This window comes from Scophthalmus maximus, chromosome 5 (genome assembly GCF_022379125.1).
Source record: "Scophthalmus maximus strain ysfricsl-2021 chromosome 5, ASM2237912v1, whole genome shotgun sequence".
NCBI classification, from domain to species: domain Eukaryota; kingdom Metazoa; phylum Chordata; class Actinopteri; order Pleuronectiformes; family Scophthalmidae; genus Scophthalmus; species Scophthalmus maximus.
In genome coordinates, this window is record NC_061519.1 from 15,947,669 (window position 1) to 15,974,804 (window position 27,136).

At 44.0% G+C, this 27,136-nt stretch overlaps 5 protein-coding genes across 9 annotated transcripts in view; 2 read left to right on the plus strand and 3 right to left on the minus strand.

Annotated features, from left to right (window-relative positions):
• Window positions 1-1,617, minus strand: part of LOC118310597 (muscleblind-like protein 1) — a 47,490-nt gene extending 45,873 nt beyond the window's left edge. The window contains exon 1 of one of the 2 annotated variants that reach the window (XM_047331861.1): window positions 1,478-1,617. The gene's annotated coding sequence lies outside the window, so the exon portion shown is untranslated. The remainder of the gene's footprint in view (window positions 1-1,477) is intronic. The other variant, XM_035633650.2, reaches the window with a different exon arrangement.
• An 809-nt stretch (window positions 1,618-2,426) lies between these two features.
• On the plus strand, window positions 2,427-12,713 carry LOC118310596 (cullin-3). Of its 2 annotated transcripts, none has more exons than XM_035633646.2 (16): window positions 2,427-2,723; window positions 6,997-7,194; window positions 7,462-7,575; window positions 8,536-8,696; window positions 8,802-8,916; window positions 9,011-9,239; window positions 9,385-9,530; window positions 9,621-9,797; window positions 9,920-10,090; window positions 10,215-10,322; window positions 10,514-10,638; window positions 10,731-10,827; window positions 10,955-11,089; window positions 11,208-11,394; window positions 11,891-12,036; window positions 12,193-12,713. In XM_035633646.2, the coding sequence occupies exons 1-16, from the start codon at window positions 2,703-2,705 to the stop codon at window positions 12,322-12,324; spliced, it is 2,262 nt and encodes a 753-aa protein (XP_035489539.1). In that variant the 5' UTR covers window positions 2,427-2,702; the 3' UTR covers window positions 12,325-12,713. The 2 variants fall into 2 exon arrangements, with proteins under 2 accessions (XP_035489539.1, XP_035489538.1); XM_035633645.2 differs by lacking the exon at window positions 2,427-2,723 and adding an exon at window positions 4,368-4,732.
• Window positions 12,714-12,882: 169 nt separating this feature from the next.
• LOC118310599 (dehydrogenase/reductase SDR family member 12) lies at window positions 12,883-17,314 on the minus strand. The gene is made up of 10 exons (XM_035633679.2): window positions 16,889-17,314; window positions 16,335-16,468; window positions 16,175-16,257; window positions 15,986-16,081; window positions 15,792-15,873; window positions 15,646-15,707; window positions 15,411-15,515; window positions 14,317-14,407; window positions 13,689-13,826; window positions 12,883-13,587 (listed from the first exon to the last, which is right to left on the minus strand). The coding sequence occupies exons 1-10, from the start codon at window positions 16,942-16,944 to the stop codon at window positions 13,448-13,450; spliced, it is 987 nt and encodes a 328-aa protein (XP_035489572.2). The 5' UTR covers window positions 16,945-17,314; the 3' UTR covers window positions 12,883-13,447.
• Window positions 17,304-21,494, plus strand: ap1s3b (adaptor related protein complex 1 subunit sigma 3b). Of its 2 annotated transcripts, XM_035633681.2 has the most exons (6): window positions 17,304-17,459; window positions 18,636-18,814; window positions 19,415-19,523; window positions 19,723-19,860; window positions 20,586-20,647; window positions 20,813-21,494. In XM_035633681.2, the coding sequence occupies exons 1-5, from the start codon at window positions 17,457-17,459 to the stop codon at window positions 20,625-20,627; spliced, it is 471 nt and encodes a 156-aa protein (XP_035489574.1). In that variant the 5' UTR covers window positions 17,304-17,456; the 3' UTR covers window positions 20,628-20,647; window positions 20,813-21,494. The 2 variants fall into 2 exon arrangements, with proteins under 2 accessions (XP_035489574.1, XP_035489575.1); XM_035633682.2 differs by lacking the exon at window positions 20,586-20,647.
• Window positions 21,495-21,736: 242 nt separating this feature from the next.
• scg2b (secretogranin II b) lies at window positions 21,737-25,153 on the minus strand. Of its 2 annotated transcripts, none has more exons than XM_035635613.2 (2): window positions 25,014-25,153; window positions 21,737-24,468 (listed from the first exon to the last, which is right to left on the minus strand). In XM_035635613.2, the coding sequence occupies exon 2, from the start codon at window positions 24,449-24,451 to the stop codon at window positions 22,610-22,612; it is 1,842 nt and encodes a 613-aa protein (XP_035491506.2). In that variant the 5' UTR covers window positions 24,452-24,468; window positions 25,014-25,153; the 3' UTR covers window positions 21,737-22,609. The 2 variants fall into 2 exon arrangements, with proteins under 2 accessions (XP_035491506.2, XP_035491507.2); XM_035635614.2 differs by lacking the exon at window positions 25,014-25,153 and adding an exon at window positions 24,572-24,859.
• Between the last annotated feature and the right edge of the window lie 1,983 nt (window positions 25,154-27,136).

Sequence of the window (27,136 nt, forward strand, 5' to 3'; positions counted from 1 at the left end):
CACACACACACACACACACAAAAGTAGTGTGTTTTACTGCATTATAAAAACTACAAGATTCAGAATAATTCATGTACAGAAAGAGCCTGATACTATACATCTGCCCAGAAGATCTGGCAGAACACTCTAACCTCCTTGCAACATTATGATCTTTTGTAGTTGTTGTTTATTCTACTAATGAGTTTATCTGCACATTTTTACAGCAAACCAATTTTCCGTGCTCACCTGGTGTGTATGATTTGATATCTATCAGTGTCCAAGACACACAAGGCAGTCTAAAGCAGTCAGAGGTGTCACTGACTTGATAGGTTCAACCAGTAGAGGTCAGTGAAACAATAATTTTCTGCTTTCTTCTCTCAGTGCTGGGACTACTAAACTCTAGATAGCAACAGAGCAGCACCAAACAGAATCTCAATGACTCATTCTCTCCTCTAAACACTGCACCAATAGCAAATGGGTTTTCTTACTGTGAATTCTAATATATTCCATATTTGTAAATAAACATATACAACAGCCAGCTGATTACCCCTTACATTTATGTCTACTGTGTCTTGAATGTACCGTTTTTAGATTTATGTGCATGCAGCATTGCTGTCTGTGTGAGGCCTAACAATGAGGATATCAGTGTGCAAAACTGAGCTGCCTGTTTGATCTTCACACAGTACACACATTTGGGGCCGATATAAGGTTTAGGTACAAAACAAAAATGTGTTTGACGAATATAAATAAACTTCTATGCCCATCAATAGGTTTTTAGTCACATTGAGAGGTATTCCTAAACAAGGAGCAGTTCACCAAATCACCTTGACATACACTGTTAAGACGACATCAATAGGCCTCTCCCAAGTATCTATACGTTGACAGAGTTGATAAATATTTAACAAGAGGGAAAGTGACAGGCATCAGGTCTCTAAGAAGAATAGAACAGTCCCGCCATCGTGTCACCAGAGAATCAATAGTCTGAAGACAGACCAGAACGCTTCTTCTGATCGACTGCCTATTTCTTTCTTGGCCATATGCTGAGTTTTAAAATCTACTTTGAATGAGAGAGGACCTGTGTGTTGTGACGGACGTGCGTCCGATGGGACCGAGCACTATGGACAGCGAGCAAAGGCTCATTCAGTTGATGAGTGCGATGCGGATTGAAATCTGAAAGATCGACATGGAGAACATGGAGCTGAGGGGGAGAGCACGTGCTAATCTCCGAAAGAATGACACAGTTCCCATCATCGCAACGAAGAGCAGAGGTAGACTTATATTCTGTTATTAGCACTGTGTAGCCTGTTATTACATGATGCAGTAGAAGCAAGAAATAACCTGGAAATACATTAAATAGAATGTGATGAATGATTTTGAGGATTGTGGGTTCTTGAGGCCTCACATAAATTCTTCATTTAATATTCTTACAGAATCAGCTATATTCACGTTTTCTTTTTAAATTAATATTCTGAAATGTATAAAAAAAAAAACAACTCACCAATTTGTAGTTATTGTTGTTGTTTTTTTCTTTCTCTCTTTCAGAGAGCGTTGTCATGAGAGCGAGAAGACACCCGGTGTTCCAGCCGCTCCTCAGTCACTGGAATTTGCAGTTGAGGAAAGTGCAGAGTGAGAGGTGGACTGGAAGAACAGCAACGAGGACAAGTATTTGACAGCGAATATATCTCATTAGAATATACTTGGCCCCAAATGAGTGAGGCTCCTACGCGCTGAGTCAAAGAGGTAGGCTATAGCCAGCTCGGTGTGGTGGTCGCCTGAATAAAATAGTCAAAACTACTGAGAGGTCAAGAGAGAACACATCATTATACGCAGTGTCGCCTTTCACTGTCTCTGAATAAAGTATTTTGCTTTCATGTCACTATTTTCTTCCGTTCAACCAAGTGTTTTGTCACCAATGTGTCATTAACTGAGGTACATAGCAAGTTTTTGTCGAAATATTACTACAATAACGACGTTGTGATACGACTGATCCGTTATGTCGATTAACCATCGGGCGCGCGCATGCACACGCACTTTCTAGTTCTTGTAAGCGCATCCCGCCGAGCCTGCGGACCAATCCGCGCGCGAGTAATGTATCCACTTCGAAGCAGCGTGAGGCGCCTACCTGTTTCTTTTTCATTTGTAGCTGGTGTTAGAGTGTTAATCTCCGAACATGCATTGGCAAGTACATGTTGCAGTCTTTCCCCCCTGGCCCTCCATTGTTGGCGTTTTCACCATACATCACGTATCAACGGCTCTGTGATTGGTCGAAAAGTCACACTCGGCTAGCTTGTTGTTGTTTTTACTACGTCATAGATACAAAATTCTACCTGACAACAGCAATGGACTTCATTCTGATTGGTTATTTTTTGTCCACCAAGCGAGGCAAAGTTGTTCTTTGATCATGATCACCACGAGGCCGTGCTCTTGATGACCGGTTTGATCTGACACCGTGACGTCAGCCAACGGCATGGGTGGCGAGGCGACACGCGCCAACAGACCCGCACGAAGTTGCACCAAAGTCATTCAGTGAAAAACGCACAGAATCTCAAACTGAGTGCTGTTTTATTCTCGTCACATGTAACGGGGTTGTTTTTTTTTTGTGGGAGTGGAGTGCAGCTGTCAAAGTGTGGCGACTTTACCCGCGTGAGAATTTCGGAGTCCAACCGTCCGCCACCACTGCCAGCACTCACCATGTCCAGGGCGACACCGAGGAGTTCGCCAAGATGAGGATTCGAACCTTTCACGTGAGTAATGGCCGCGTGCGTGAACTGCCGACACGCAAAGTGTGGGACTCCCGGGGATGACAGGTTATCTCTGTGCTAGCAACTGCCTGCTAGCTCGCGGGTCAATCGGGTAAAAACAAGCATGTCCTTGTCGGGCGAAACCCGCTATTAGCTTGACAAATCACCTAAAGCCTGTTAACTGTTTTACTGGTTCAGTTTACTTAACGTTAACTAGTTTATCGGTTATAAAATGAGCTAATGTTAGCATACGTCAGAAAACTTCTGCGAGCGATCGAACAACTAAAATAGAAGAAAAAGAACTTCTCGAAATATTTTTCAAAATTAGAATTCAGCCTAATGATATGATGTAAGTAAGCACAGGGAGTTTACTATCGAGTGAATACGTTTGCCCTTGTCTGACAATGATCAATCTAAGAGAAAGCTGAAGTGATGTCAGTCTGCTTCTGCTGCTGCTGCAGCAGGGGAGAAGAAGATTGTGTGATGGGGTTAGTCACAGCGAACTGTCACTTCATGATCATGAGAACCATGGATCAGTGTGTGGATCCATGTCTAGTAGAATAGATAATCTATTTAAATTAAATTTATTATTATTACTGCGTTTTTATTACTGTTTATGGCCTCAGTCTCCTCGTGTTGTTCCAAGCTGCAGTGATACAGTAAGAGAGTAAAACACTGTCAGAGATTCTTTCTGGAATCAAACGATCTTTAATGAAATCAAATGAAGCTCTAATGTGAACGAGTCTTTGTATTTATTGGGTTAAACTCTCCCTCGCCCTCTGAACGTCAATAACATATTTACATAGGTGTAACTGGAGTCAGATTTTTTTTTTAGGCACAGCCATGGCTCTGCATAGCCTGGGACCCAGACGCATTCTGGGAGCTCAATTAAATTTGCTCTGCCAGACTACGGTCTGGATCCCCTCCATTGGGAAGGGATTTCAATCACCAACGATTATCTGATAATGGGCGGGGTTTATAACAGGACACGGACAGAAGGGACTTTTGTATACAACCAAGGCTGCCGCTGATGAACGAGCATTTGACAAAGTACCCGATATTTTCACATTTCTTCCACAAAAACGGCAACACTCGTTCACGGACATTGTGGATCACCTACACAGGCCTCTCCTCTCGGTATGCTCTCCTAGTCTGTTGACGTTTTCGCGGTGCTCAACAGACGGTCACATGATTGCTATCCAATTGAGTCCAGAGGCCTTTTGCTCAGAGTCCATTGGTAACTGCCTCTTGGAAATCGAAAATGAACCGAGAGATTCCAGACTAATACGCATTTGAGAGTTAGTCTGGCTACGCCAGGCTAGGCTAGGCTAGGCTCTGCAAATTGAAAACAATAAATGGTGCGGACCGCACCTCAACATCCGTGCTAGTGACAAATTCTACAACCCAGCGCATTGGTCTCTCATACCTGAAGGGCTTTGGGGTTCGAGCCCCGGCAAGTGCAGTCAAAAAAAAAAAAAGTGCATTAATAAACAATCTTTCTCCCAAAGGACTTACTGCCCCTTTAAGGAAAAGCGGCCAGGATAAGGCCATAGGGAGGACGGTCCGAATCCAGCCCGTGTTTTTTTTAAACCTGCATGACGTGTCAGGGAGCAGGCGAAGCGTCGTGTTTCACAGGTCACGTGACCGCCTCATCTCGAGCGAGGCTCCCGAGCAGCGTTCCGAAGCACCAGTGGTTCACAAAGTAGAGACGTGCTTCGACGCTGGGTGTCGCGCGACCCATCCCTAAGTGCAGGCCTCCGGCCTCGGGAAGAAAAGCGACCGAGCGAGTGACAACAACACAACAGCAGACTCACAGACCCGACCGATTTTTTTTTCGCAAAGGGGAGGTCATCTAGTTCCCCTGCCGCTTTCCTGACACAGGAAGCAAACCAGCAGCTGCCTTTCATGTAGTCTTTAAACCAGCTCAGAAAGGAAAGTCGTTCGAACTAATCATGTCCAACCTCAAAGGCGGCACCAAGAAGGACACCAAGATGAGGATACGAGCCTTCCCTGTGAGTATCTGCCGCCCGTGTGAACGCCGACACGCCAAATATGAGACTCGAGTACCGGGGATGACAGGTTTTTTATGCTAGCAACTACCTGCTAGCTAGCTGGTCAATCCGGGGGGGGGGGGCATGTCATTGTCGAGTGAAAACTGCTATTAGCTTGACAAATAACCTAAAGCCTGTTCACTATTTCACTGGTTCAAGTTTATTCAACGTTGACTCGTTCATCGGTTTGAAAATGGAGTCGTCGTCCGAGCTGAGCTAATGTTAGCACGCGCAAGGAAACTTCTGGGAGAGACGAGCAGACAGTAGCTAGCTGAGTAGCAGGCCCGAATGTTAGCCTACTTGACGTTAGCCAAGTTGCAGTCAGTCTGCGAGTGTCCTAACGCTATGATGACCACAAGCTGCACTGGTTGTTGGTAGTGAACCGCAGCACGCATTTGCCCCCAGGCTGCTACAGAAGTCAAATAACACTATTACGAAGTGTCGGCGTCGGAGCTAACGCAAGTTCGGCTTAACTCGAGACTACAGTGAGCATGCCCACGTTAACTTGAGTAGTGAATGTTGTTGACGTTGTCATCACTGCTACCTGCTACTACTTGTACCACGGTCACTTAATTTCATCACCAGCCACTGATCGTGGGCTGAATCACAAGCTCCTTCTCTCAATCAAGCTCGTGGGGGTATTTTGCAACCTTGTTCACTTAGTCCTTGTAACACATATTTTCTCTAATGTCGGGTATCCATGTTTATGATGGGGTCATGCAAAGGGTGTCAGTGGCACATTTAATCCCCTCTCAAATGTTGACCTTATGCAAAGTGCAATACCAGCTACCTAAACCACAAGGAAGCCCAAACCAGCTCGTCCCAGTCACAAAGTTAAGAAGATTTAATTTAATGAGTAGTATGAATTGATCCTATCACAGCTCTTGTGTTTGTCATACCTCCTGAAACAAGCTCATTCAGTGATATGACAAAGTCTGACCTATTATTTAATTTGAACAGGAACTGTTGCAGTTTAGCTGTCAAGCTATAATTACTTTTCACAAATGATGCACTCATACAACCTTACATACATAAGTATATACTGGTACTGATTACTGTCCTGATACCTGAGCTGTCTTTTCCCCAAAATTTACATCTGTACACCTTGTATGGGGTAAACACGTTGCCAGAAATCCAAACTTATCATTATATGAATTATATTTCTAATCCTTCTTTTAACCCACTGAAGATAGAGGAAGGTTAACTGTGGTGATTTAGAAGTGTTTCATTTTCAATCAGAAAATTTGAGCACATCAAAATGGTAGAGAAGTTCAACACACTTCTCAACTGCTTTTCTACCATCTTTATTCTCTGTCCAGTGTTGGAGGTACAATTTGGGAGAACTCTTAGTGCCCAAGGACCCACTATCTAAAATACAGTGATTGCTGGGTGGATCGTTTACCTGTCTGCTGGTGTCACTTCTTTGTCTTTGGGATTAAAAAAACTTTTTTGATGTATGCTCAATAATATCTGTTACAGACTTCGTGGATTCAGGTCCTTAATGAAATTAATGTTTGTTGTATATGTATAGCCAAACTATCACAATATTGACAATTATTACTTGTGCTGCCAAAATTGGCTGTTTCCTAACTCTAACAAGCCACACCTTTACTTTGCTTTACCCATATTCACAGCTGCAGCAACCAAACCAAAAACAAAATGTGTTGGATTTGTATCACAACTTAAACAATACCATGTTGTGTGGCTATATACAAATAACCCCTTGTTATGAAAGAGATTGTTGGGGGTTTTTATGGCTCCATTTCTGCCACAGGATTGACAGAATTCAATGATATCAAACGGTAATATGACAGAGCTCTCTGTTGACCAAGCATGCGGCTCCTGTGCTGCTGCACTTATATACCTATTTAATTTCTGTCATATGCTTGTAAAGACAGAATAATCCAGACATTGCCTGTTGTCACCTGTATTGTTTTACAGAGAGAATTGAAAGGAGCAGAAGTGCGGCATGTTAACATTGACGTTATATTTTATTACCCAGGCTTGACTGTGAACATCGTCAATCAAACACTGTCCACACTGCAAAGTAGAAATCCCATAACGCGAAAAACATAGAGCATATATTTAGCCTGTGCTGTGTATTAGTATTTTCGTTCTACTATGTTGGTTTGCAAAGACCTAAGCCTTGACATGGCCGTCGTGTACTTCCACCCTGTGGAAGTAATGAAGAATAAACACACTCTCATGTTTCCACCCCTTCCTAGATGACAATGGATGAGAAGTATGTGAACAACATCTGGGACCTTCTGAAGAATGCCATCCAGGAGATCCAGAGGAAGAACAACAGTGGGCTTAGCTTTGAGGAGCTGTACAGGAATGCCTACACCATGGTGCTCCACAAGCATGGCGAGAAGCTGTACACGGGCCTGAGGGAGGTTGTCACTGAACACCTCATCAACAAAGTAAATACACATATTCCTTTCTAATGCAGCTCTTTTTTTATCAGAAATTCACACTAAACAACATTGATTAATAGTTGAGGAAAGAATTATATAAATCAGTCGTTGCCATTACCAGTTGTTTAATCTTTACATTCTTTAGCATGAAGTAAACAAACTAACTGTGAATGGACTATGGATATTGAATTTACCAACTGTTAGTTTCCTAACAGTCAGCTCCTACTCATCATTGTCCTCCATTGACCCGATCTGATCTGTTTCTATTTTCAGGTACGGGAAGATGTCCTTAACTCGCTGAATAATAACTTTCTGCAAACACTGAATCAGGCCTGGAATGACCATCAAACTGCCATGGTTATGATCAGAGACATCCTCATGTACATGGTGGGTAGGCTGATGTGAGACTTGCATTTAGTTATGCTAAGTAGATGGTACAGTAGTAAAAGATGATCAGCTAGACAGATGCAGCAAAAGTGACTTTGCTTTTATTACTAGCTGCATTTACCGAGTTGCATCCACTGCCTCTTTTCAGGTTCTGAAGACAATTATTTGTCTCAGAGAAATGGCCATTTATAGATTGTCATGCACTATTCATTGATTTAATATAACCTCAACCTTTTTCTTCTCCTAAAATGTTTTCCCCACTTACCTGCTTTGTTTCTTATTCAGTAATATAATCTAAAACTCATCTACTGATTTATTACTTTAATTGAGAAATCTTGCAAGGAATCATAAAGCCAAACCCCATAAGCTTTTAGAAGAGGGTCTTTTAAAGTGGCAGGACTAAAAATAAGTGCTCTTTTACACAGCTTTTCAAAAAAGGCAGTGCAAGTATTCTTCTAATTCTAGATAATATCCTGGAAGTTTGTTATTTAGTAATAACCACCTGTAATTTGGCGCAGGATAATATTTGCCATTTTTGTTCACCATGATCCCATGAATATTTATGCCATCTTGAAGGGGCTTATGTTATAACCTTGTGTTTTCTGCGAATACTTCAGATACTAGCCAGTCATTACTTCTGAAACTTTACAACGATCTTATAAAAGCTTTGCAACCCATCAAATTAAAGTTGGATTTAGTTTTTATTTTTACAAATGATAAGCATAGAAAATACTTGAATACATTTTATGTCCAAGAAGGATAAATGCCTTTGACATAAAATATATATTCTTAAATATATGCAGTAGATTTTACTTTGCTTTTCATCCTGTATTTCTTGTCACTACATACATACATCTATATGAATGTGATTGAGTCTGATTAAATCAGATTTAGGCCATAGTACTTTCATGTGCACACAGTTGTCTGATGTTGATTTCTCCCCTTCCTCTTGTCTCCCAGGACCGGGTCTATGTTCAACAAAACAACGTGGAGAATGTGTACAACCTGGGCCTCATCATATTCAGGGACCAGGTGGTTCGCTACGGCTGCATCCGAGACCACCTGCGACAGACGTTGCTGGACATGATCGCACGTGAGAGGAAGGGAGAGGTTGTCGATAGGTATGCAGAAATGTGACTTCAGTGCTCTATTTTTAAGATTAAATAAATATTTAGTTGTCTCCTTAATACTTGCTAACATGGAGGCCGTACATTAATGCATTACAGGGGTGCCATCAGAAACGCCTGCCAGATGCTCATGATTCTCGGCTTGGACGGCAGGTCTGTATATGAGGAGGACTTTGAGGGCCCCTTCTTAGATATGTCAGCTGAATTCTTCCAGGTGAGTGTGGTATAGATTCTCATGGAGCCTCTGTGTTTTGTGACTGCTTAAAGTATTTATAGTTAAAAACAATGCCCAATATTTGCTTTTTCAGATGGAGAGCCAAAAGTTCCTTGCTGAAAACAGTGCCAGTGTCTACATTAAGAAGGTAGAGGCCAGAATCAATGAAGAAATCGAGCGAGTCATGCACTGCCTGGACAAAACTACAGAGGAGCCCATAGTCAAGGTGGTGGAGCGGGAGCTCATTTCGAAACACATGAAGACGATTGTGGAGATGGAGAACTCTGGCCTCGTCCATATGCTGAAAAATGGCAAGACAGAAGGTAAACGCGTTGTGTTTTGTTCTGCTTACAAGTCTGATTTGGAAACAAAAACAAGCAGGTGCACCAAGGAATTTATCGTCGTCTGTTAACCGTTGCCCTGCATTTTTGTTTCTCCTTACTTTTTTCCCACCACATCCCTTCTCAGACCTGGCGTGCATGTACAAGTTGTTCAGTCGTGTTCCAAATGGCCTGAAAACGATGTGCGAGTGTATGAGCTCTTACTTGAGGGAGCAAGGCAAAGCTCTGGTGTCAGAAGAAGGAGAGGGCAAGAACCCTGTTGACTACATCCAGGTTTGTATTTTTAGCAGTGAGCCCAAAAGAAGTATTCTTTTGTTGAATGATTTAGTTTATGTCAGCTCTTTGGTTTTGCCTCCTCAACAGGGCCTGCTAGACCTGAAGACACGATTCGACCGTTTCCTCCTCGAGTCCTTCAACAATGACAGACTCTTCAAACAAACCATAGCTGGTGACTTTGAATATTTCCTCAACCTCAATTCCCGCTCTCCAGAGTATCTATCACTCTTCATCGATGACAAGCTCAAGAAAGGAGTCAAAGGGGTATGAGAATTTTCTTTCATCCTGCATAGAAAAAATATCTATTCTTTTCTTTTTGACATGAATTTGTTTTACATGTCTTGAGTATTGCTTCACGTTTTCTCCCTTTTTCCCCATTTGACCAGTTGACCGAACAGGAGGTGGAGTCGATCCTGGACAAGGCCATGGTGTTGTTCAGATTCATGCAGGAGAAAGATGTGTTTGAAAGGTACTACAAGCAGCATCTGGGCCGCAGGCTGCTCAGTAACAAGAGCGTCTCCGACGACTCTGAGAAGAACATGATCTCTAAGCTCAAGGTAAACGGAGGAGGAGCTTTTGGATGCACTGTATATGCACATCCCTGGTACTGTTCCTCATTATATTACCCTGTATATATCGCCGTCAGCATTTTCAGCTCATTGCTCTCTGTCTCTCTTGCAGACAGAATGTGGCTGTCAGTTCACCTCAAAACTGGAAGGGATGTTCAGAGACATGACCATCTCAAACACCACCATGGATGAGTTCAGGCAACACATACAAACCACGTCGGTAAGGCAATCAGACAGTCAGTTTTCTAAACAAAAACAACACATGATTAACAGATTTATGTTGTGCAATTCATCATTGATATGTTTATGGAGAAGGATTTGAAACTGGTTTAGTCTTAAGTCATTAGTATAGATTGATACAGAAAATAAACCATAGTTGTATGGTTTGTAACTTCTACTCGTCTCTTTCAGGCGTCTCTAAGTGGCGTGGACCTCGTAGTTAAAGTCCTTACTACTGGCTACTGGCCCACACAGTCTGCAACCCCCAAATGCACCATCCCGCCTGCTCCCAGACACGCCTTTGAAGTCTTTAGAAGGTAATACTGTGAAATTTACATCCACATGGTGCAGGAGAATCTATCATTTTTGTGGGGTTTTTGAGGAACTTGATCCCACCTTTGTTTTGCAGGTTTTACCTCGCTAAGCACAGTGGCAGACAGCTCACACTGCAGCACCACATCGGTGGGGCGGACCTGAACGCAACTTTCTATGGAGCTGTCAAAAAGGTAGAAGCAAAATGTTAAAATATTATTTTCTGCCAGTGAAAATACTGCAATGATTAATTGGTATTAAAAATCTAAAAATACATAATACTGTCTAAGGCTGTCACCTTTCCTTCCACTTCATCTGCAGGAGGATGGCTCAGAAGTGGGTGTGGGAGGTGCGCAGGTGACAGGCTCGAACACCCGCAAGCACATACTGCAGGTTTCCACCTTCCAGATGACCATTCTCATGCTCTTCAATAACCGAGAAAAGTGCACTTTCGAGGTGAAGCATCTTTATCTGGTTTTATTTTAATCTGTTATCCCAAGTGGGGACATAGATTTAAATGAATGTGTCCCTCTCTTTTACAATATCACCCCCTCCCTTCTGTCCCCATCTGTAGGAGGTCCAGCAGGAGACGGATATTCCTGAGCGGGAGTTGGTGCGAGCGTTGCAGTCTCTGGCGTGTGGAAAGCCCACACAGAGAGTTCTCACCAAGGAGCCAAAGTCCAAGGAGATAGAAAACGGCCACGTGTTTACAGTCAATGATCAGTTTACTTCCAAACTGCACAGAGTCAAAATACAGACAGGTGGGCGAAGTTTGTGTACACCACATGCATCACTAGAGCGCGTCAGCATCTGTCCAGTTCTGTTTTGTGGCAGTGTGTTTTTGGGTAGAGGGTCTCATTTCTGGACATCTGAAACCTGATACTGTGGATTTTTTCTACACACTAAATGATTCATTACTTTTTTTTTTGTAAGATTTGGCCATCCTGTCATTTTTACCAAACATGAGAATGTAGTAATTTTATTAGCATTTGATAACTAATGTTCCACTATCATGTAAAAATTACTAAATACACATTTAGTTCTTCACGTAAACAGAATACCTCAATAGAATGTTTCAGCCATTGGGAGACAGAAGTGAAATCCTCTGTTCAAAGATACACGACGTAGAGGGTTCATAACAGAAGCTAACCAGTGAGTGGGATGGGATTCGTCTTCTAATATAAAAAACAGTACATTGAACACTTGTCTGCATTTCCTCCTCCAACCTTACCTTGGCTCCATATCCTATGTCCTCAGTTGCTGCAAAACAAGGGGAATCAGACCCAGAAAGGAAAGAGACACGGCAGAAAGTGGATGATGACAGGAAGCATGAGATAGAGGCAGCCATCGTCCGAATCATGAAGTCAAGGAAGAAGATGCAGCACAATGTCCTGGTGGCGGAGGTAAGGATAAAGATAATATTAAGTTGGTTCTGTTTATCTCAAGTTTTCCATCTCCACGTCTTCACCCCAAAACTTCAGAATTGTGTAATTTAAAGAGAAGTCTTCAATATTAAAAGGGTTCATTTTTCTAACCTGTTGTAACTCTTGTGTGTTCAGGTGACTCAGCAGCTCCGGGCACGGTTTCTCCCCAGCCCTGTGGTAATCAAAAAGCGCATAGAAGGACTAATAGAAAGAGAATACTTGGCGAGGACGCCAGAGGATCGTAAAGTCTACACCTATGTTGCGTAGAAGAAAAACTGGATGGAGGAAGAGACTGGACGGGGGGTGGGGGATTTGTTTTTCTTTGGACTGATGCTACGCATGGACTGGAAGTTTCTTTTCAAGATAAATGCTGGGAACCTGATTCTTTGTCCCTTTCAAAAACACATTAAACACACATGGGAAAAAAAAATTGGCACAGGAAAAATCCATCAGATCCCCTAGATTATCTTGAAGTCAGGCCCAGTCTTCTCAATCCCTGTGAGTTTTAACATGGATGGATCCAGCTTCAAGCTTTTCACTGTTTTACCCTTGTAGAGATAAAACTTGCAAAGAATCCCTTGGGAAAAATGTGAATGCACCACATTATTTTTTTTTGTTTCAATACTGTATAAAATTAATAAAAATTATTAAAAACAGCAAATTTGGATTGTTAAAAAAAATAAAACTAATTAGTATAGATGCTCCGTAGTTTCTCACACAAGGGCTTTTCTGACCTTCAACATTTGTCACATTTGTCTACGAGCTAAATCCAAAACAATGTTAGTGAAAACATTTCTCCCAAAGAACTCACAACACGGTCATCCGCTCTTCCTAATATGTATTTATTACATCAAGTGTCTTTTTTATTGAATTGGCTCTTTGGATGCAGATATTTTACATGGAGTCAGTGACTGATTTATTTTACATTTTATCTTTTTTACTCTGCTTTTAATATTTCATTTTAATTATGTCGTGCTAATAGGTGATTGTGCAGCTCGGGGTTCATAGACATCAGTTTAACAATTTCAATGCATGCATCGCACAATTCCATGTGTAACCCACGAGTCAGAAATCCGAATCCCTGAAACCCTATTTATCTACATTACAGGCACGTTTTCAATATGCATCCTATATCTGCTGTGGACATACTCAATATCAAAATCAATGACTAATTAAATCAATCAGTACAGACGAGTTAAAACACGTTGGAATCACAGTTGAAATCAGCTGACAATGAAACCTGTTTTAAAAATGTATAAGCAGAATTGGAAGGTACACATGACTAAATTTGTTAAATGTGTGACATTCTCCAGTATCTGATCTTACGGTTAGTAGTTTGAAGGCAAAAATTGAAATTAGACAATTTGAGGAAGGGTACTCGTGGAAGGGCTCAGGGGACGTTAAGTTCTGGATCGGATCGTGACTGCACAGCTCTGGCCAGAGTCTCCAGCTGAGTCATGAAAGTCTGAATCTCTTCAGTAGAGCTGTGAGTCCAGGCCAGTGGCAGGTGGACAGGAACAGGTTTACGATCTGCGAAAGAAACAATCTGTCAGAGCAAGTGACGCCTGATGATGACGACGACAGGATGAAGGAACATCTCTTGTTTTACATGAAGATTTTATGGAGCTCACCTTGAAAGAACTGCCCACTGAGTGTTCTGGCAGCAGCTCGAGACAAGGCCAACCACACGACAGTGTCTGCCCCTTGCTCTACACTGCGCAGTCTCTCCCCCATCATCTGGTGGAACTGAGGCATTGATGTGGAAACAGCTGGAGACGGGATTTTTTTTCCAAAATCAGCTGGGGTTAGTGTTGTGCCGTTACTTACATGAACTGAACTGCTTTTGCAGTGAAGCAAATGAGACAATGGGAGCTTGCTGGTTAAAGCAAAACTGAAAGAGGACGGGGCATTTTTTGAAAAAGGTTCCCAAATCACAATATATTTCTCAATACTGAAGAATATACTTTGATATTTTATCACAAAATCAGGAAAGAGTTTTGAGTGTGAATGGAAAAAAATATCTAATAAATTGTTTCTAACTTATTTATTCTCATGCACATCCAGTTGCTTTCCCAAAACTTTAATCAAATCACTACAGAATATCAAAATTAAAATAATACATTTAAAAATAAAAGAATTTCTCAGTATCTCAGCTACATTTTCTGGGCCAGACTGATGTGCAAAACTTGAGATTTTTATTGTTTACTTAACAAAATGTTTCATTAACGTTCAACACATCAACTAGTATGACGTCAGTACCTAGTGTATCTGCCCAGCCTGGATGCATCACAGAGAAGTGAATGACAGGGTTGGCTTTCGCCCACTGTTGTGTCAGCACCACCTGCTGTCTCTGCAAAGAAACAACACATTGTTATTTCTATCACAGCCCTAACCGCTTAAACCTCTTCATGACTTGAAATGCATTTTATAATAATAATAACTATTATTGCTATAGCACTTGAAACAAGGTTACAAAGTGCTTTAAAAAAATTATGGAAATGAAACAGCTCAGAGCAAAGCAAGCAAACAAATATAAGAAAGATAACCGAAAAGAAAATAATAAAAACAAATATCAGTAAAAAAAAACAGTTAAACATCGAAATCCCTTGGGGGTCCTGATGGGAAAAACCCGATCAGCCTTGAATTCAGGTCAAATAGCAAATTTTGGTTAAAGATTTTATGTTACTTCTTTGAGAATAGGGAGTTTGAAGCTGATTTAATGTAGGTGATATCTCTTATGTGAAAATAAGATGTAATATGGTTTTTGACATAGGATTTATAATGTAGTTGTGAATCAAACGTCATACAAAGATTTCTGGCTTTGGATTTACTATTGCCTGCCAGTTGACCAATCAATGGTTATAGTTTGCCTGCGAGGTGGTCAGGGCCAAAGATTATTACTTCTGTCTTTTAGGGTTAGGGTTATCAGGGACATCAATTTCTCAATAATCGTTACACACTCCATTAAATTCCTCAGATAACTAACATTATCTGGTTTGCAAGTAAATGTGCATATCATTGGCGAGTAAGTGATAGGAGACTCTATTAAACAGACTGATAATGTTTCCAAAGGGAAGCATATAAAGAGAAAACAAAATTGGACCCAGAATAGAACCCTGTGGTACCCCGGCACATCACTGAAGCTGGACAATTCTCTATCTGTGAAATGATTTACACCATTTAAGGGCAGTACTGTATATACATACACAATGATTTAATCTATTTGAGAAGGATGTTATGATTGAGGGTGATTTTGTATCACTAATATTATTTTTAGATTGGATGATCTCGGAAACACACTCAAGAGTTACATTATAAAATGCTAATCCTAATCTGGATCACATCGTCCTCACCTTGTTCTGAGCGTAGACCATGAGGCCATCAAAGTAGCCCCTCTCTGACTGCAAGTCATCCACTCTGAGTTTCTGGACCAGCATTCCTCCTGAGGACACAGTGATCTAACAGGCAGGGAGAATAGGGAGGACAGTGTGCTTGGACAACAGCCACTTCAGAGCAGACAAAAGTGTCATTGTGCCGTCCAAACAACGCACATCAGCACTCTGTGTGTGTTTGTGCAGGTGTTCATACCACTCTCGGATCCCGGCTCTTCTGTAGAAGTGGTATGAGGGTCTGGGTAAGGATATACACCCCTAGAGAAAGAGAGGGAGACCATCTTTAGCCTTGATGTGATATTAAATACTGATATCTGCATAGCGACATGTCACACGTCTCACCCATAGTGTTTGTGGCAAAGTTCTTCTCCAGTCCCTCTGCGTTGACCTCTCTCTTGTGCTCCATGCACCCTGCGTTATTAATCTTCCATCAAAAAAAAAATTGGAATGATCAAACAGCTGAGTGTGGATCAACATCATTATTAGTTTATAAAAAAGTTTTGTTATGAAGATTGCGTAAGATTGGCCACACCTACCAACACATTCAAGAATATATACTCCCTCTTGAAAGCCTCTGCAAACTCCCAGACTTTGCGTGTCTCTGACATGTCCACAACATGGACGTAAACCTCCTAGAAGACCAGTCGACATTATTTCTCACAAACCATGGGATGTGCCCACCCCCATTTAACGTCATCCATTGTCTTGAAAGAAACAACACTCACCGTGTTGCCAGACTCCTTGACGATGTCCACTCTGGCTTCTTCTGCCTTATCTTTGTTTCTACACACCATGTGGACGGTCCCACCTGCACACAGAACACAGGGCTTCATTTTGAACCAATGCTGAGTGCACAGCAGAGATCTTAACTCCTCCAGCATGTACCTTTCTTGGCTATTGCCATGGCGGTCGCTCTGCCAATCCCACTGTTGGCTCCGGTGACCATAAAAGACCTTCCCACAACGGACACATCCAGCTCCCGGAGCTCAAAGTCTTTAGATGCTGCCTCATATCCCTTCCTGAAGGCACAAAAAAAAGAACCCCACACTGATCAATGTGTACCTCAAAGCTCAGAGAGGAACAGTGAAATCACAAGATTCCACTGTTTTTATTCCACCATATTTTAGCAGCAGTAGAGTCTGGTGATGTGCATGTCATCCTCACTCCCATCAGCTGTCAATGAAACTATTGTAACTGTCCATAAAGGCCAGCTTGTGTGCTGGTGTGTGCCATACAGTTACCAGACAGGATATTTCTCTGTTTAAGAGCCTTTACACTTAATAAATACATGACATGAAATGAATTTAGCAGGAAAAAATAAATCTTAACATTTAGACAAGTCCAAAGGCCGGACTGAGTACACAGAGGGTGTATTTACAGATTGGAATCCACACAGGAGCTTTCTCAATGTGTGAAAGTAATACTCCAGCAGTACTGACCGTGTGTAGTGGTGGACCCCGTTCAGAAACCAGATGGCATTTCGGTACACGGACATGTTACCAAGTGAACATCTAAGGTCTTGCCAGTCCTCGTCAGCCACTGTGACAGATCCGTATCACATGAAGCAGGGAGGGAGGGGAGCCGGGACACTCGCTGCTCTCTACCGACCCCGCGTGGGAGCAACACATTTCAACCACACACACTCGGACAAGTGATACGAGTCAAAGTTTTATGAGTTTACATTCTTTTCATTCATTGCAATAAAAGTGGCATTTGCACAAAAACAAACACGCGATAGGTCTGTAAAGGGTGGGGCGGGCGGCCACTAACCACTCCGGATTGGTTGTGCGGTTTGGTTTGGTGACGCGTCCTGCAGGCCCCGCCCCTCGGGAGGGAGGGGGCGGGGTTAACCAACTCTCGCTGACTTGCCGGTGGTGGACGACGGGCAGACGATGTGTTGAGCCGGACCAGGTGACCCCCCCCCTCCCTCGCCCTGCTCTTTTTTTTTGTTTTAGGAGGGTTTAAAGCACTTTTTTGGGAGGTTTCATTTGGAAAGCGCTCGTCGGAATGGTAAGTGTTTGTCGCGGGCGCCTCGTCCCCGGCGCTTCACCTGTTTACACCTGACGGCGCCGACAGGTGAAGCTAAAGCTAGAAACTACCGCTTCCTGTTTAACCCGAGGCCCGTTTGCTCTCGTCGGGCCGCTCGACGGCACCTGTGTCTGGTTTCATCAGGCTCTCGCCCACTTTCACCGTCGGCAGTCGGAAGTGAGGTGTGCGTGTCTTTTTCTGTCCCTCCGGTAAAACCGGTTCCGTCACTCCGCGTCGAGTCGAGTCGAGTCACCGACACCGGGGGGAAACACCTGTTCATCGACTGGCCGCAGCTCCTCCAGTATAAACTCTACTCACTTCATATTCTGCTCCAGCTGTTTATGTTCTTCTTTTTCTTCTTTGTTCAACTTCCTCTCCAGCGGGTCCAGTATACTCTCAAGACTTCAAACTAGGATTTACTCAATTTTCTTGCTGAAACATTTTGTTTACACTTAAAACTATTGATTCAATTGACGAGCTGTAAAATGAAATAAACATGGACGTCCTCGTTTTGTTATTCTCACATCAGCAATACAATCTACACAATTCTGTGCTTTCATTTTTTTGCCACGATGTTCTGCACAGTTAGTCAAGATCAGTAACTTTCATTTACACTTTGCCCAAACATCACACATTTCTCTCAGAAGATGCGACACAACACACCGTCAATCTTTCGACACTTAATCCAGATAAAGGGCCAATGCCACACACTCTTTACGTGGACAATGAGAGGAGAGGCCCAGAGGAAGCAGTGTGGCACTGGTTTTTGATGAAGTGGGGTTGGGGTTTTTAAATTGATGTCCATCTTGATGTGTAGCCAGATCTATTTCCAATACAGGGAAGCACGTTCTCAAAAACAAGTCCTCAACTCTCCTAAAGTCCGTAAAAAGGAAACTTAAAACAACCTGCTCTTCTTTCATTTGTCGACCTTCACATTTCTGCCTGTCAAGACTTTTCGCCCTACCTTTGTTTGGTCAGCGGAGTTACTATTTAATGTGCCGTGACAACCGCAAATCACTGGTTTGACCCTTGGTTTGTGTGTAGCAAGGGTATTTAATAATTGCCCAATGACTGTGTGTGTGTGTGTGTGTGTTCGTGTTGGTACATGACACCTCCACTGTCCGTGTGTGCTGCATCATGATGTGCGTCTCTCGTCAGATGCGCTTCCTGCTGCTCTTCAGTCGCCAGGGGAAGCTGCGTCTGCAGAAGTGGTTCACGCCCATTTCAGAGCGGGAGAAGAAGAAGATCATCAGGGACATGACCAGCATGGTGTTGGCACGGCAACCGCGCTCCTGCAACTTCCTGCACTGGAAAGACCTTAAGATCATTTACAAGAGGTGGGTTCCGCCGCCCCCCAACATTTTGTTTACCCTGTTTTTAATTGGCTTTGTGTTTCGTAGCCAGCGGCGCCACCAGTGTCTCAGTTACTATCAGGAGACAAGTGAATGAAGAATAATTATTCATCACAGATTTAAAATATGGTGTGTGAGGATAAAAGTCTTGATGGAGTCTTTGACGCTTAAGACCGATGAGGAGATATTGTAATCGAGGGCATCTGCCCTGAGCAGCAGCAAAATAAACGCTGCCCCATGGAGTCAAGACACTGGTGGTGATGGTGGTGGATGACTTGCTGACACGGTGATGGGGAGGTGGAGGCGCGTAACAGCAGCATGAAAGAACCAAGGCAGAAAGAGAAATTATATTTAAAAAAGACAGGTGCGCTGCAGTGCTACTGGATTGATGAGACCAGCTGATGAACAGCTGATCGCTGAAGTGACTGCAAGAAAAGCGAGAGTGCAAAGGCAGGATGATTAAACTACGACCAAAGCATGCAAAAGAGTCGTCCTCCTCCTGACTAAACTCAAGCTGGAGGCTTCATGTCGTTTATCCCCCGTCAAGTGTACGAGTTTGTGATCATCTGTTACCTTTTCCCTCAGGTATGCCAGCTTGTATTTCTGCTTGGCCGTAGACAACCAGGAGAACGAGCTGCTGGCCCTGGAGGTTATTCATCGCTATGTAGAGCTGCTGGACAAATACTTTGGCAATGTATTTCACCGTGTTCCACCTTCTCTTATTCAACATTCAACTACGATCGTTGACATTTTGATGATTAGCTTAAATCAAGGGCACAGTACTGGAGTCTGTAAATATGATATTAAACGGCAACTTTAAGTGTGAAAATGAAAACGCCTGTTGTGTTTTGAAAAAAAATAACCAACGTGTTCACCGTCCTTCCTCCTCTCAGGTGTGTGAGCTGGACATAATCTTTAACTTTGAGAAGGCCTATTTCATCCTGGACGAGTTTCTGATCGGAGGGGAGATACAAGAGACCTCCAAGCAGGTTGTGAATCGCTGTATTGAATCCTCAGACATGTTACAGGAGGTGAGTGACTGTGACACACACACACATGCACACACTTGTACACAACATGAGGCGTGGCTTGACTCTGGTGTGACCATGTGACTGGTCTGTTGCATGGCTCAGTGTGATTAACGATCATAGTGGTTGTTTAGAGGTGATCTTTTTTTTTTTTTAAATCGTGGCTGTGGGTTATACTAAGAAAGGTCCAAATGCCTGGAATTGATTTTCTTCATATTTTTTCCAAACAACATTTACCATGAGAGCTGTGTCCAGCTCCAGTATGGGAACTTGTTGCAGTGTATTTGTGTGTGAACTCACCAGCAGTCCGTGTCATAATGAGTCGATTAACAGTGGTCCCTGGTGTGCCTTTTGTCTTCCTCGTAGCTAATAGGCTTTTGGATATTAGCTGTTGCTCCTTTTATTTTAAATAGATTTGTGTTTGTCCTGCTGTTTTCTTCCTCCCCTGTGTGTGTGTGTGTGTGTCTCTCTCTCTCTCTCTCTCTCGCTCTCTCCGCCAGTGTTATTGCGAGTGAGAGACAGATCTCCCTGGAACGTGGCGTAGGTTTTTAGTTTCTGTGACTGGGTCTTCCCTGCTCTCCCTGTAGGTCCGTGGCTCTGTGTGTTCAGTAGTTAAGCCCGGGTGTGTTGATCTGTGCTTCTGAGTAGCGCTGACTAACACTTTGAATCTTAGTGTTGGATTGCGTGCAGTGTAGCCCTACCATTCATTTTGACCATTATCGCTTCAGGATGACAGCAGTGAATGGTATGAGGTGGAGCTGTTTGGATGACCTTGAATATGGACAGCAAGGTTAGATGTTGTGCTTGTGTGTTAGTCACCTTTCATGTGTTGGTGTGCTCAGCACTTATTAACAGGCGATGTTAGATGTGTGCATGGGAATATTCATTGTATAATGATGCATTTTGAAGAGGCTGTGGACCTGATGATTCTTTTTCCTGTTTTGCCCTTTTCTAGACAATGGAGGAGTATATGAGCAAACCTGCATTTTAACCCATGGAAAAAAAAGGTCATTAATGGGGAGGAATACCGCAACCAAATATACTGTTTATAGGTCAAAGAAGTTTCTGAAAATGGGAATGGGATTAACTTTGATTCTACTTTTCAAAAAGGAAAAATGGGTGCGTTGAATGTCTACTCACCTTCTGCAATATAACTTCAGTTGAGAGTAAGTCTAATGTTTGTCCTACTCTCAAGTGGAGGAGGAAGGTTTTCACATTGTTTGTCATTATTAAAAAGTAAATTAAGAATTAATACAGGACGGGGATATGAAAATCATCCCAGTTTATTGATTTTAGATTAACAGATTTTGTTGGTATAAATATGTTGGAAGTGAGTGATTTTGCTCCAAAAACACTGCGCGGACTGATTTTATATAAACGAAAAAAAGATACTTTGCAACTCCAGTTAATATATTAAAAAATAATTTCTATCTGAAAAACAACAGATTACTGTGTAGTTAAAATTAAAGATTTTATCACCATATAACATTTGGAAGGAGGCAAATTTTAATATTGTTTTTATTCTGTATGAAATATTACTAATGTGTGGGATCATAGTGTGGGTGTGAATATCTCTGTTTTTCATAATGTGAAATTTATGATGTCTTATGATTAAATATGTATTTTGATAAACAGTCTGCTCTGAGTAATCTTTTTTTTTTGCCATTATTATATATTTGATTATTCAATTGATACCAAAGGGATTCACCTTAAGCAAGCATGTGTTTACCAAAAGAGCAACGTGCTTAAAAAATGTCACATTATTTTGAATCCCTGAAACTATTCCCCTGTTTCCTCCTCTGAAACCCAGACTGACTATGGTGTGAGTATTATTATCTTATTATAATTATTTTGTAATAAGGCAACACAACTCAGCAAGAAGAAAAATAATACCGCTGATGCTTTATTCATCTGTGATTCATCACACATTATTGAACATGTACAAAATGGTTTAAAAATGAGCATACATAGCACAACCACTGGTAGGCCAACGATACAGAGCTTCGCAGTATGAAAGGGTCGGAAGGCAGGCGACGGTCTGATATTTAGACTTGGAAATAATTATCCAATAATAGTAACATTACATCCACTAACCCTGAATATAGAACGAGTCACAACAATCACTCGTTTTTCAGCCCAGCACACTGCGTCTGAACAAAAATATTCCATAAGTACTCCTGTCATTAAACTGTATGCTTGCGAGGCCCAGTTATCATTATACTTTATAATTTACATGTATATTCACATATGTATTTGAATAGTTTGACATGAAAAATAAGCTTTTTTTTCTTTTAAACATTACTCAGCTGATTATAGTTTGAAATATAGGCCTGCTTACGAACACAATTAATGTTAACAAACTTTCAACAACATCAAAAAACTTTTAATAACGCCAATTTTTGTTCTTGTAGTCGATCAGTGTATTAATTAGCAAATTGAGGATATGTTTTTCATTTGTGCACTGATTGCGCCTTTAATGTCCTCAGTATAATATTACTAAACTAAACTATTCTTGCAGCAAGTATAGGGACTAGTGTGATGATTTTGTTTTGTTTTTCAAAATAAAATGTATTGGACCTGTAAGGTTGCTATAGATAATTTCCTTTAGGGTGATATTACCAGCTATAGTTCATATAATATAAATTTGTAAACTAGATCACGTCCACCAAACTGTTATTTTTGAGACAGTATAAATACTATATTCATAATTTCGTGCGTCTTGAAGGGGGGGCGGGGAGGGGGGGGGGTCAGGCTACATCCCTGCCACTGACATTTCACGGTGCCCCTCCCCCTCCTCCTCTTCATTCACGGTCTGTGGAGCCGAGGTCTCGGCCCCCATCTCCTGCATCTCTGTGGGCTGTGCGTTCTCCTCCGTGGCCACCTCGCTTTCCCTCTTGGCCACTGGCCTCTTCGCGGAGTCCACTTGGCCCAGGTAGTCCTTCATGGCGCGCTCGTACAGCTCGTAGGGGAACTGCCCCTTCAGCTGCGCCTGGGTGTCCCGCTTGGCGATGCTGTTGGGGTACTCCGTGAAGATTTTGGCCGCCAGGTAGGTCGTCACCTCGTCCTCCACGTCACCGCCGTCCTCCTCCTCCTCCTCCTCGTCGTCGTCGGCGACGCTGGCCTGACGTTTCAGAGGCATTTTGTTGAGCTCGGACATGAAGAGGTTCTCCCTGCGCCCGGACGGAGCGGGGACTTTGACTGGAGCGGGGTTTGCAGCGGGCTTGGACGCCGGGGGGATTCTGCCCGAGGAGGGAGGGGTCTTCATGGGTCTCTGCACCAGGGGATACTCGTTGCTGATAGTCTCCACCCCGATGATGTCCAAAAAGTCCTCTCTGTCCATGTCCTCGGCGGGGGGTTTGCTCTTCACCGGCAGGCGGCGGCTGTAGTACCTGATCCTGGGGGTCTGGCCGGCTGTGTAGCGCGCCGGGGCTTGGGGGACGCGGTGGAGCTTCCGGAGCTCCTCTGTGAGCAGCATGTCGATGAGGTCCTGCGGGGGGACGTGGAGCTTCAGGGAGAGCTGCAGCAGCTCCTTCACTGTCCGGGGGTCCAAGATGGAGGGGCGGATCAGCCTCTTCCTCTGCTCCCCGGTCTTATCCCTCTTCTGCGTGCGGTCGCTCATCTCCAGGACCTTCAACAGGTAGTAGTCTACCAGTTTGGTGCCATCGTCCGCCTCCTCTCGGTTCTGGCCGGCCCGGCGCTGCATCTCCTCCCGCTCGCCGAGCGCTCTGTCCATCTCTTCGTGGCTGCCGTTGACCATCTCCTCCGTCTCCTCCCTCTCCTCTACCGGGACCCACTCCTCTCCCCCGGCCACGTCCTCGTAGGCCTGGCTCCTCGGGCTGAACCCGTCCCCCTCCTCCTCCTCCCCCTCCCCCTCCTCCTGCTGCTGCTGCTGCTCATCCTCGTCGTCCCCGAACACGTCTCTCTTCTGACCGCCGACCGTGGGCATCCTCCCGAGCTCTTCGAAGATGGAGCGTAAATTGGCAAGACTCTGAGGTGTGTACTGCTCGTCCAGGTCCTCCGTGGCTCGCTTGGACGCCTCCGTGTTCTCCTCGTCCTCGAACATCAGCGGGTACTTCTTGTGGGGTCTGGGGAAATTACCGTAGTCTGCCGGTGCAGCCCCGGGGGCTTCGGCCTCTTTGGCGCGGTGCCTGTGCGTGCGGCGGTCGTTCCTGGGCGCGGACGCGGGGCCGAGCGTCGCGTCCTTGCCCGCCTGGTCCTGCAGGGACCGGAGCAGGGCTTTCATGAGCTGCTCAGCGGTGATGTCCTGCCTCTGCGTGCCGGGGGCGGGCTGGCGGTCGCCGGGACCCTCGTCCTGCTGCGAGGCGAGCTGCAGCAGGATCTTGAACTTCTCCACCTCGTCGTAATCCGCGGGCTCGGGCCGCCCTCCGTTCCTCTGCTTCAGGTTCTCGATGTACTCCAGGGCTTTGATCATGTCGGCGCTCGGCGGGTAGGCGGCCGGCTGCGCCTCGCTCTCCCCGCCTCGGAGCCTGTAGTGGCGGGGGAGAGACGCAGCCCGCACGGCGCATCCATGGAGGAGGACGGCGAGCAGGACCACGGCTCCCCCGGCGGGCAACTTGTGGCGGAAATGCAGCATTATAGGCAATTTTGGACCTGCGAATCAAGAGAACGGGACATATTAGCAAAGCAAGGGGAACAACAGAAGAAGGCAAAGCCACCATTAGTCCATTTCTTTCTATCAGTCATCTTTTTAAACCTTATTCGAAAGCGGTCTGTTTTGGCACACGGCCCGTGCCCATCGGAGACTGCGAGTTGACTGACATGATGCTGTGCGCGAGGAGAACCATCCACATCACTGGATGAGTCACTCCCTCCCCGCGTTGTTATGGGCAACCTCAGCATCCGATTTCCTCTTCCTCAACATAAACCATCATTAAAAAAAAAACAACTCCATTTCCTCGTTCTTTCACCATAGCAACAGCACATCTCACTGTGATTGCCAATTGTCGAGGGAGCGTTTCACCACCACGAACATCGCTGCTGCTGCTGCAACATAAAGTGCGAAAAGCAATGGTCCAAAAAAAAAAAAAAAAAAGATAGATGAAAGAAAAGATTGCCTTCCAATCGAAAACATCCAGACAGTCAATTCGTACAGGAAGATAACGAACACGTATTCTACAAGACAACTAGTTTCTCACCTCGGGCAGCAGTGAGGGTGTTTGGCGTCTCCTCCGGAGCGGTGCTGGGCGCTTCTGTTTTCAGCACTTGGACAGCTCCGCTCGTTATATGAGGCGACACCTGACCACCGCGTCATCACACAGCACACGCACTAGCCGGGCCCTGGAAAAAAAAAAAAAAAAAGGGAAAAAAAGAATCCCTATAAATGATTCAGGTTTATGATAAGGCATACTAAAGAGCTCGCTGTATTAAAAATAGCCCTCCCGTGCCCCGGCTGCTGTGGACTGGACTGATGTCCACCATCCTCCACTGAGCCACTTCAAACTTACAAGTGAATGACTCATTTGCACGTGTTCTTTATCCGAACACCAACAGTTAGGTGTAAAGGAACTTTAACAATGATGATAAGGTTTTATATTCATGGAGCAGAAGTACGCATCTCCCTCGCCACTGCACGGGGGGCTCACAAAAGAGCTCGTTCTAAGTGTTGAAGTGTAAAACAGCAGGGTGGTGGTGGTGGTTTTTTTGTTGTTTTTTTTTAACCATCACTTCCACCGTCACTTTTCGTCGCCATGGCACATGAGGAGTTAACCCCGTAGCGATGACTCACAGGCTTGCTGTCGCAGTTCACCTCTCTCTCTCTCTCTCTCTCTCTCTCTCTCTCTCTCTCTCTCTCTCTCTCTCTCTCTCTCTCTCTCACCCCCGGTGATAGACCACCTCCTTTCAAGCTCAGGCATTCCACAGGTCGACAGGATGAAGGGGCCACAGCCAGGCACCTGCCATTAAAGGGGTCGGTGACAAAGTTTATGGTGAGATCAAAAGGCTACACAACTACTTTTGGTATTAAATATCATTAAAAAGCGACCATCGTACATTTTGAGTTGGCCTTTTTGATGCAAGCTGTAAATGTAGTGCAAAGATGACGCATCTTACCAATATAAAGATGCTGATGGATGGGGAACCCTGAGACTTTCTGTTATTTCTCTTTTGGAATGAAAACATCTATATTTAAGCCAAACCAATGCCTTACATGTAACAGATCAACTCAAGTTCACGTTCCAGTGCTCCGCTCACAGAGCTACATTAGGATGGTTTCATCCTCCCCGGTGCTCCAGCATCATCTCGAGTCTCCTTCCCACCATTTAAAGTGATTTAACTCTTCCACTCAGTACCCTCTGACATCCCATGTGCATAAGTGCTCTTCCATTTCAGACCTGCCTCCCCTCATTTTTCATTGCACATCTAATTGCATCCAATATGCTCCTTATTCAGTCCCTGTTGTGATCCTTTCACATCCATTAAACTGGTAAAACCTGCACACTTAATCTTTTCACTCCACCTTCTGTGCCGAAAAAAGACTTTGGCAACGTTGAGAGAGGTGCTTTTTACTTGAATGTATCGCCAGCTGCCTCCTCTCCATGGCTGAAGAGCTGCGGCAAGCCCGCTGACGGTAAAAGACACATCCATCTGCCTGGCTGCTGCCGTCTACTGGCTTATTTTACTTCCTATAAATGTGTGCGTGCAAAAAAAAAAAGAAGAAGAGAGGAAATGAGGGAAAACAAACTGAATAACCACACCAATAGACAGAACAGAGGCGTGGTGATGTTTGTAGAAAATATGTCGTATAATCCCGCAGCATCACTCCTCGTGACATCACGCCTGTCCATTCAGAAACAGCCTCCACCCCGAGGAGAGGCAGCAGCAGCAGCAGCAGCAGCAGCAGCAGCTCCGGAGGTCATGATGCCAGAACGCAGTGGCATCGATCACTTAAAGGTCACACTCCCGTCTCTCATGCCCGTTAAGAAATGGATAATAGAATATTCTCATTACTGCTATAGGTATACACACACACTCAGTATTTCCGTGCGTGTGTGTGTGTGTGTGTGTGTGTGTGTGTGTGTGAGTGTTTCGGTCAGTAATGCTCAAATGTGCTTTTTCCTCACTACAATGCGTGAGGGCTAAAAATAACTTGTCATATGGAAGTTGTTCTTGTTGCTGTGACGTGTGTGAGTCAGTGACTACGCACCACAACAAAGGAAGAACATCAAATTGTAGAGGGACATTTTTTTCCTCGAAACTAACTCAGTCTGTGTCTAAGCTATGGATTGATTTGGATAAAGCCTCAGTGGTTTGTGTGTGTGTG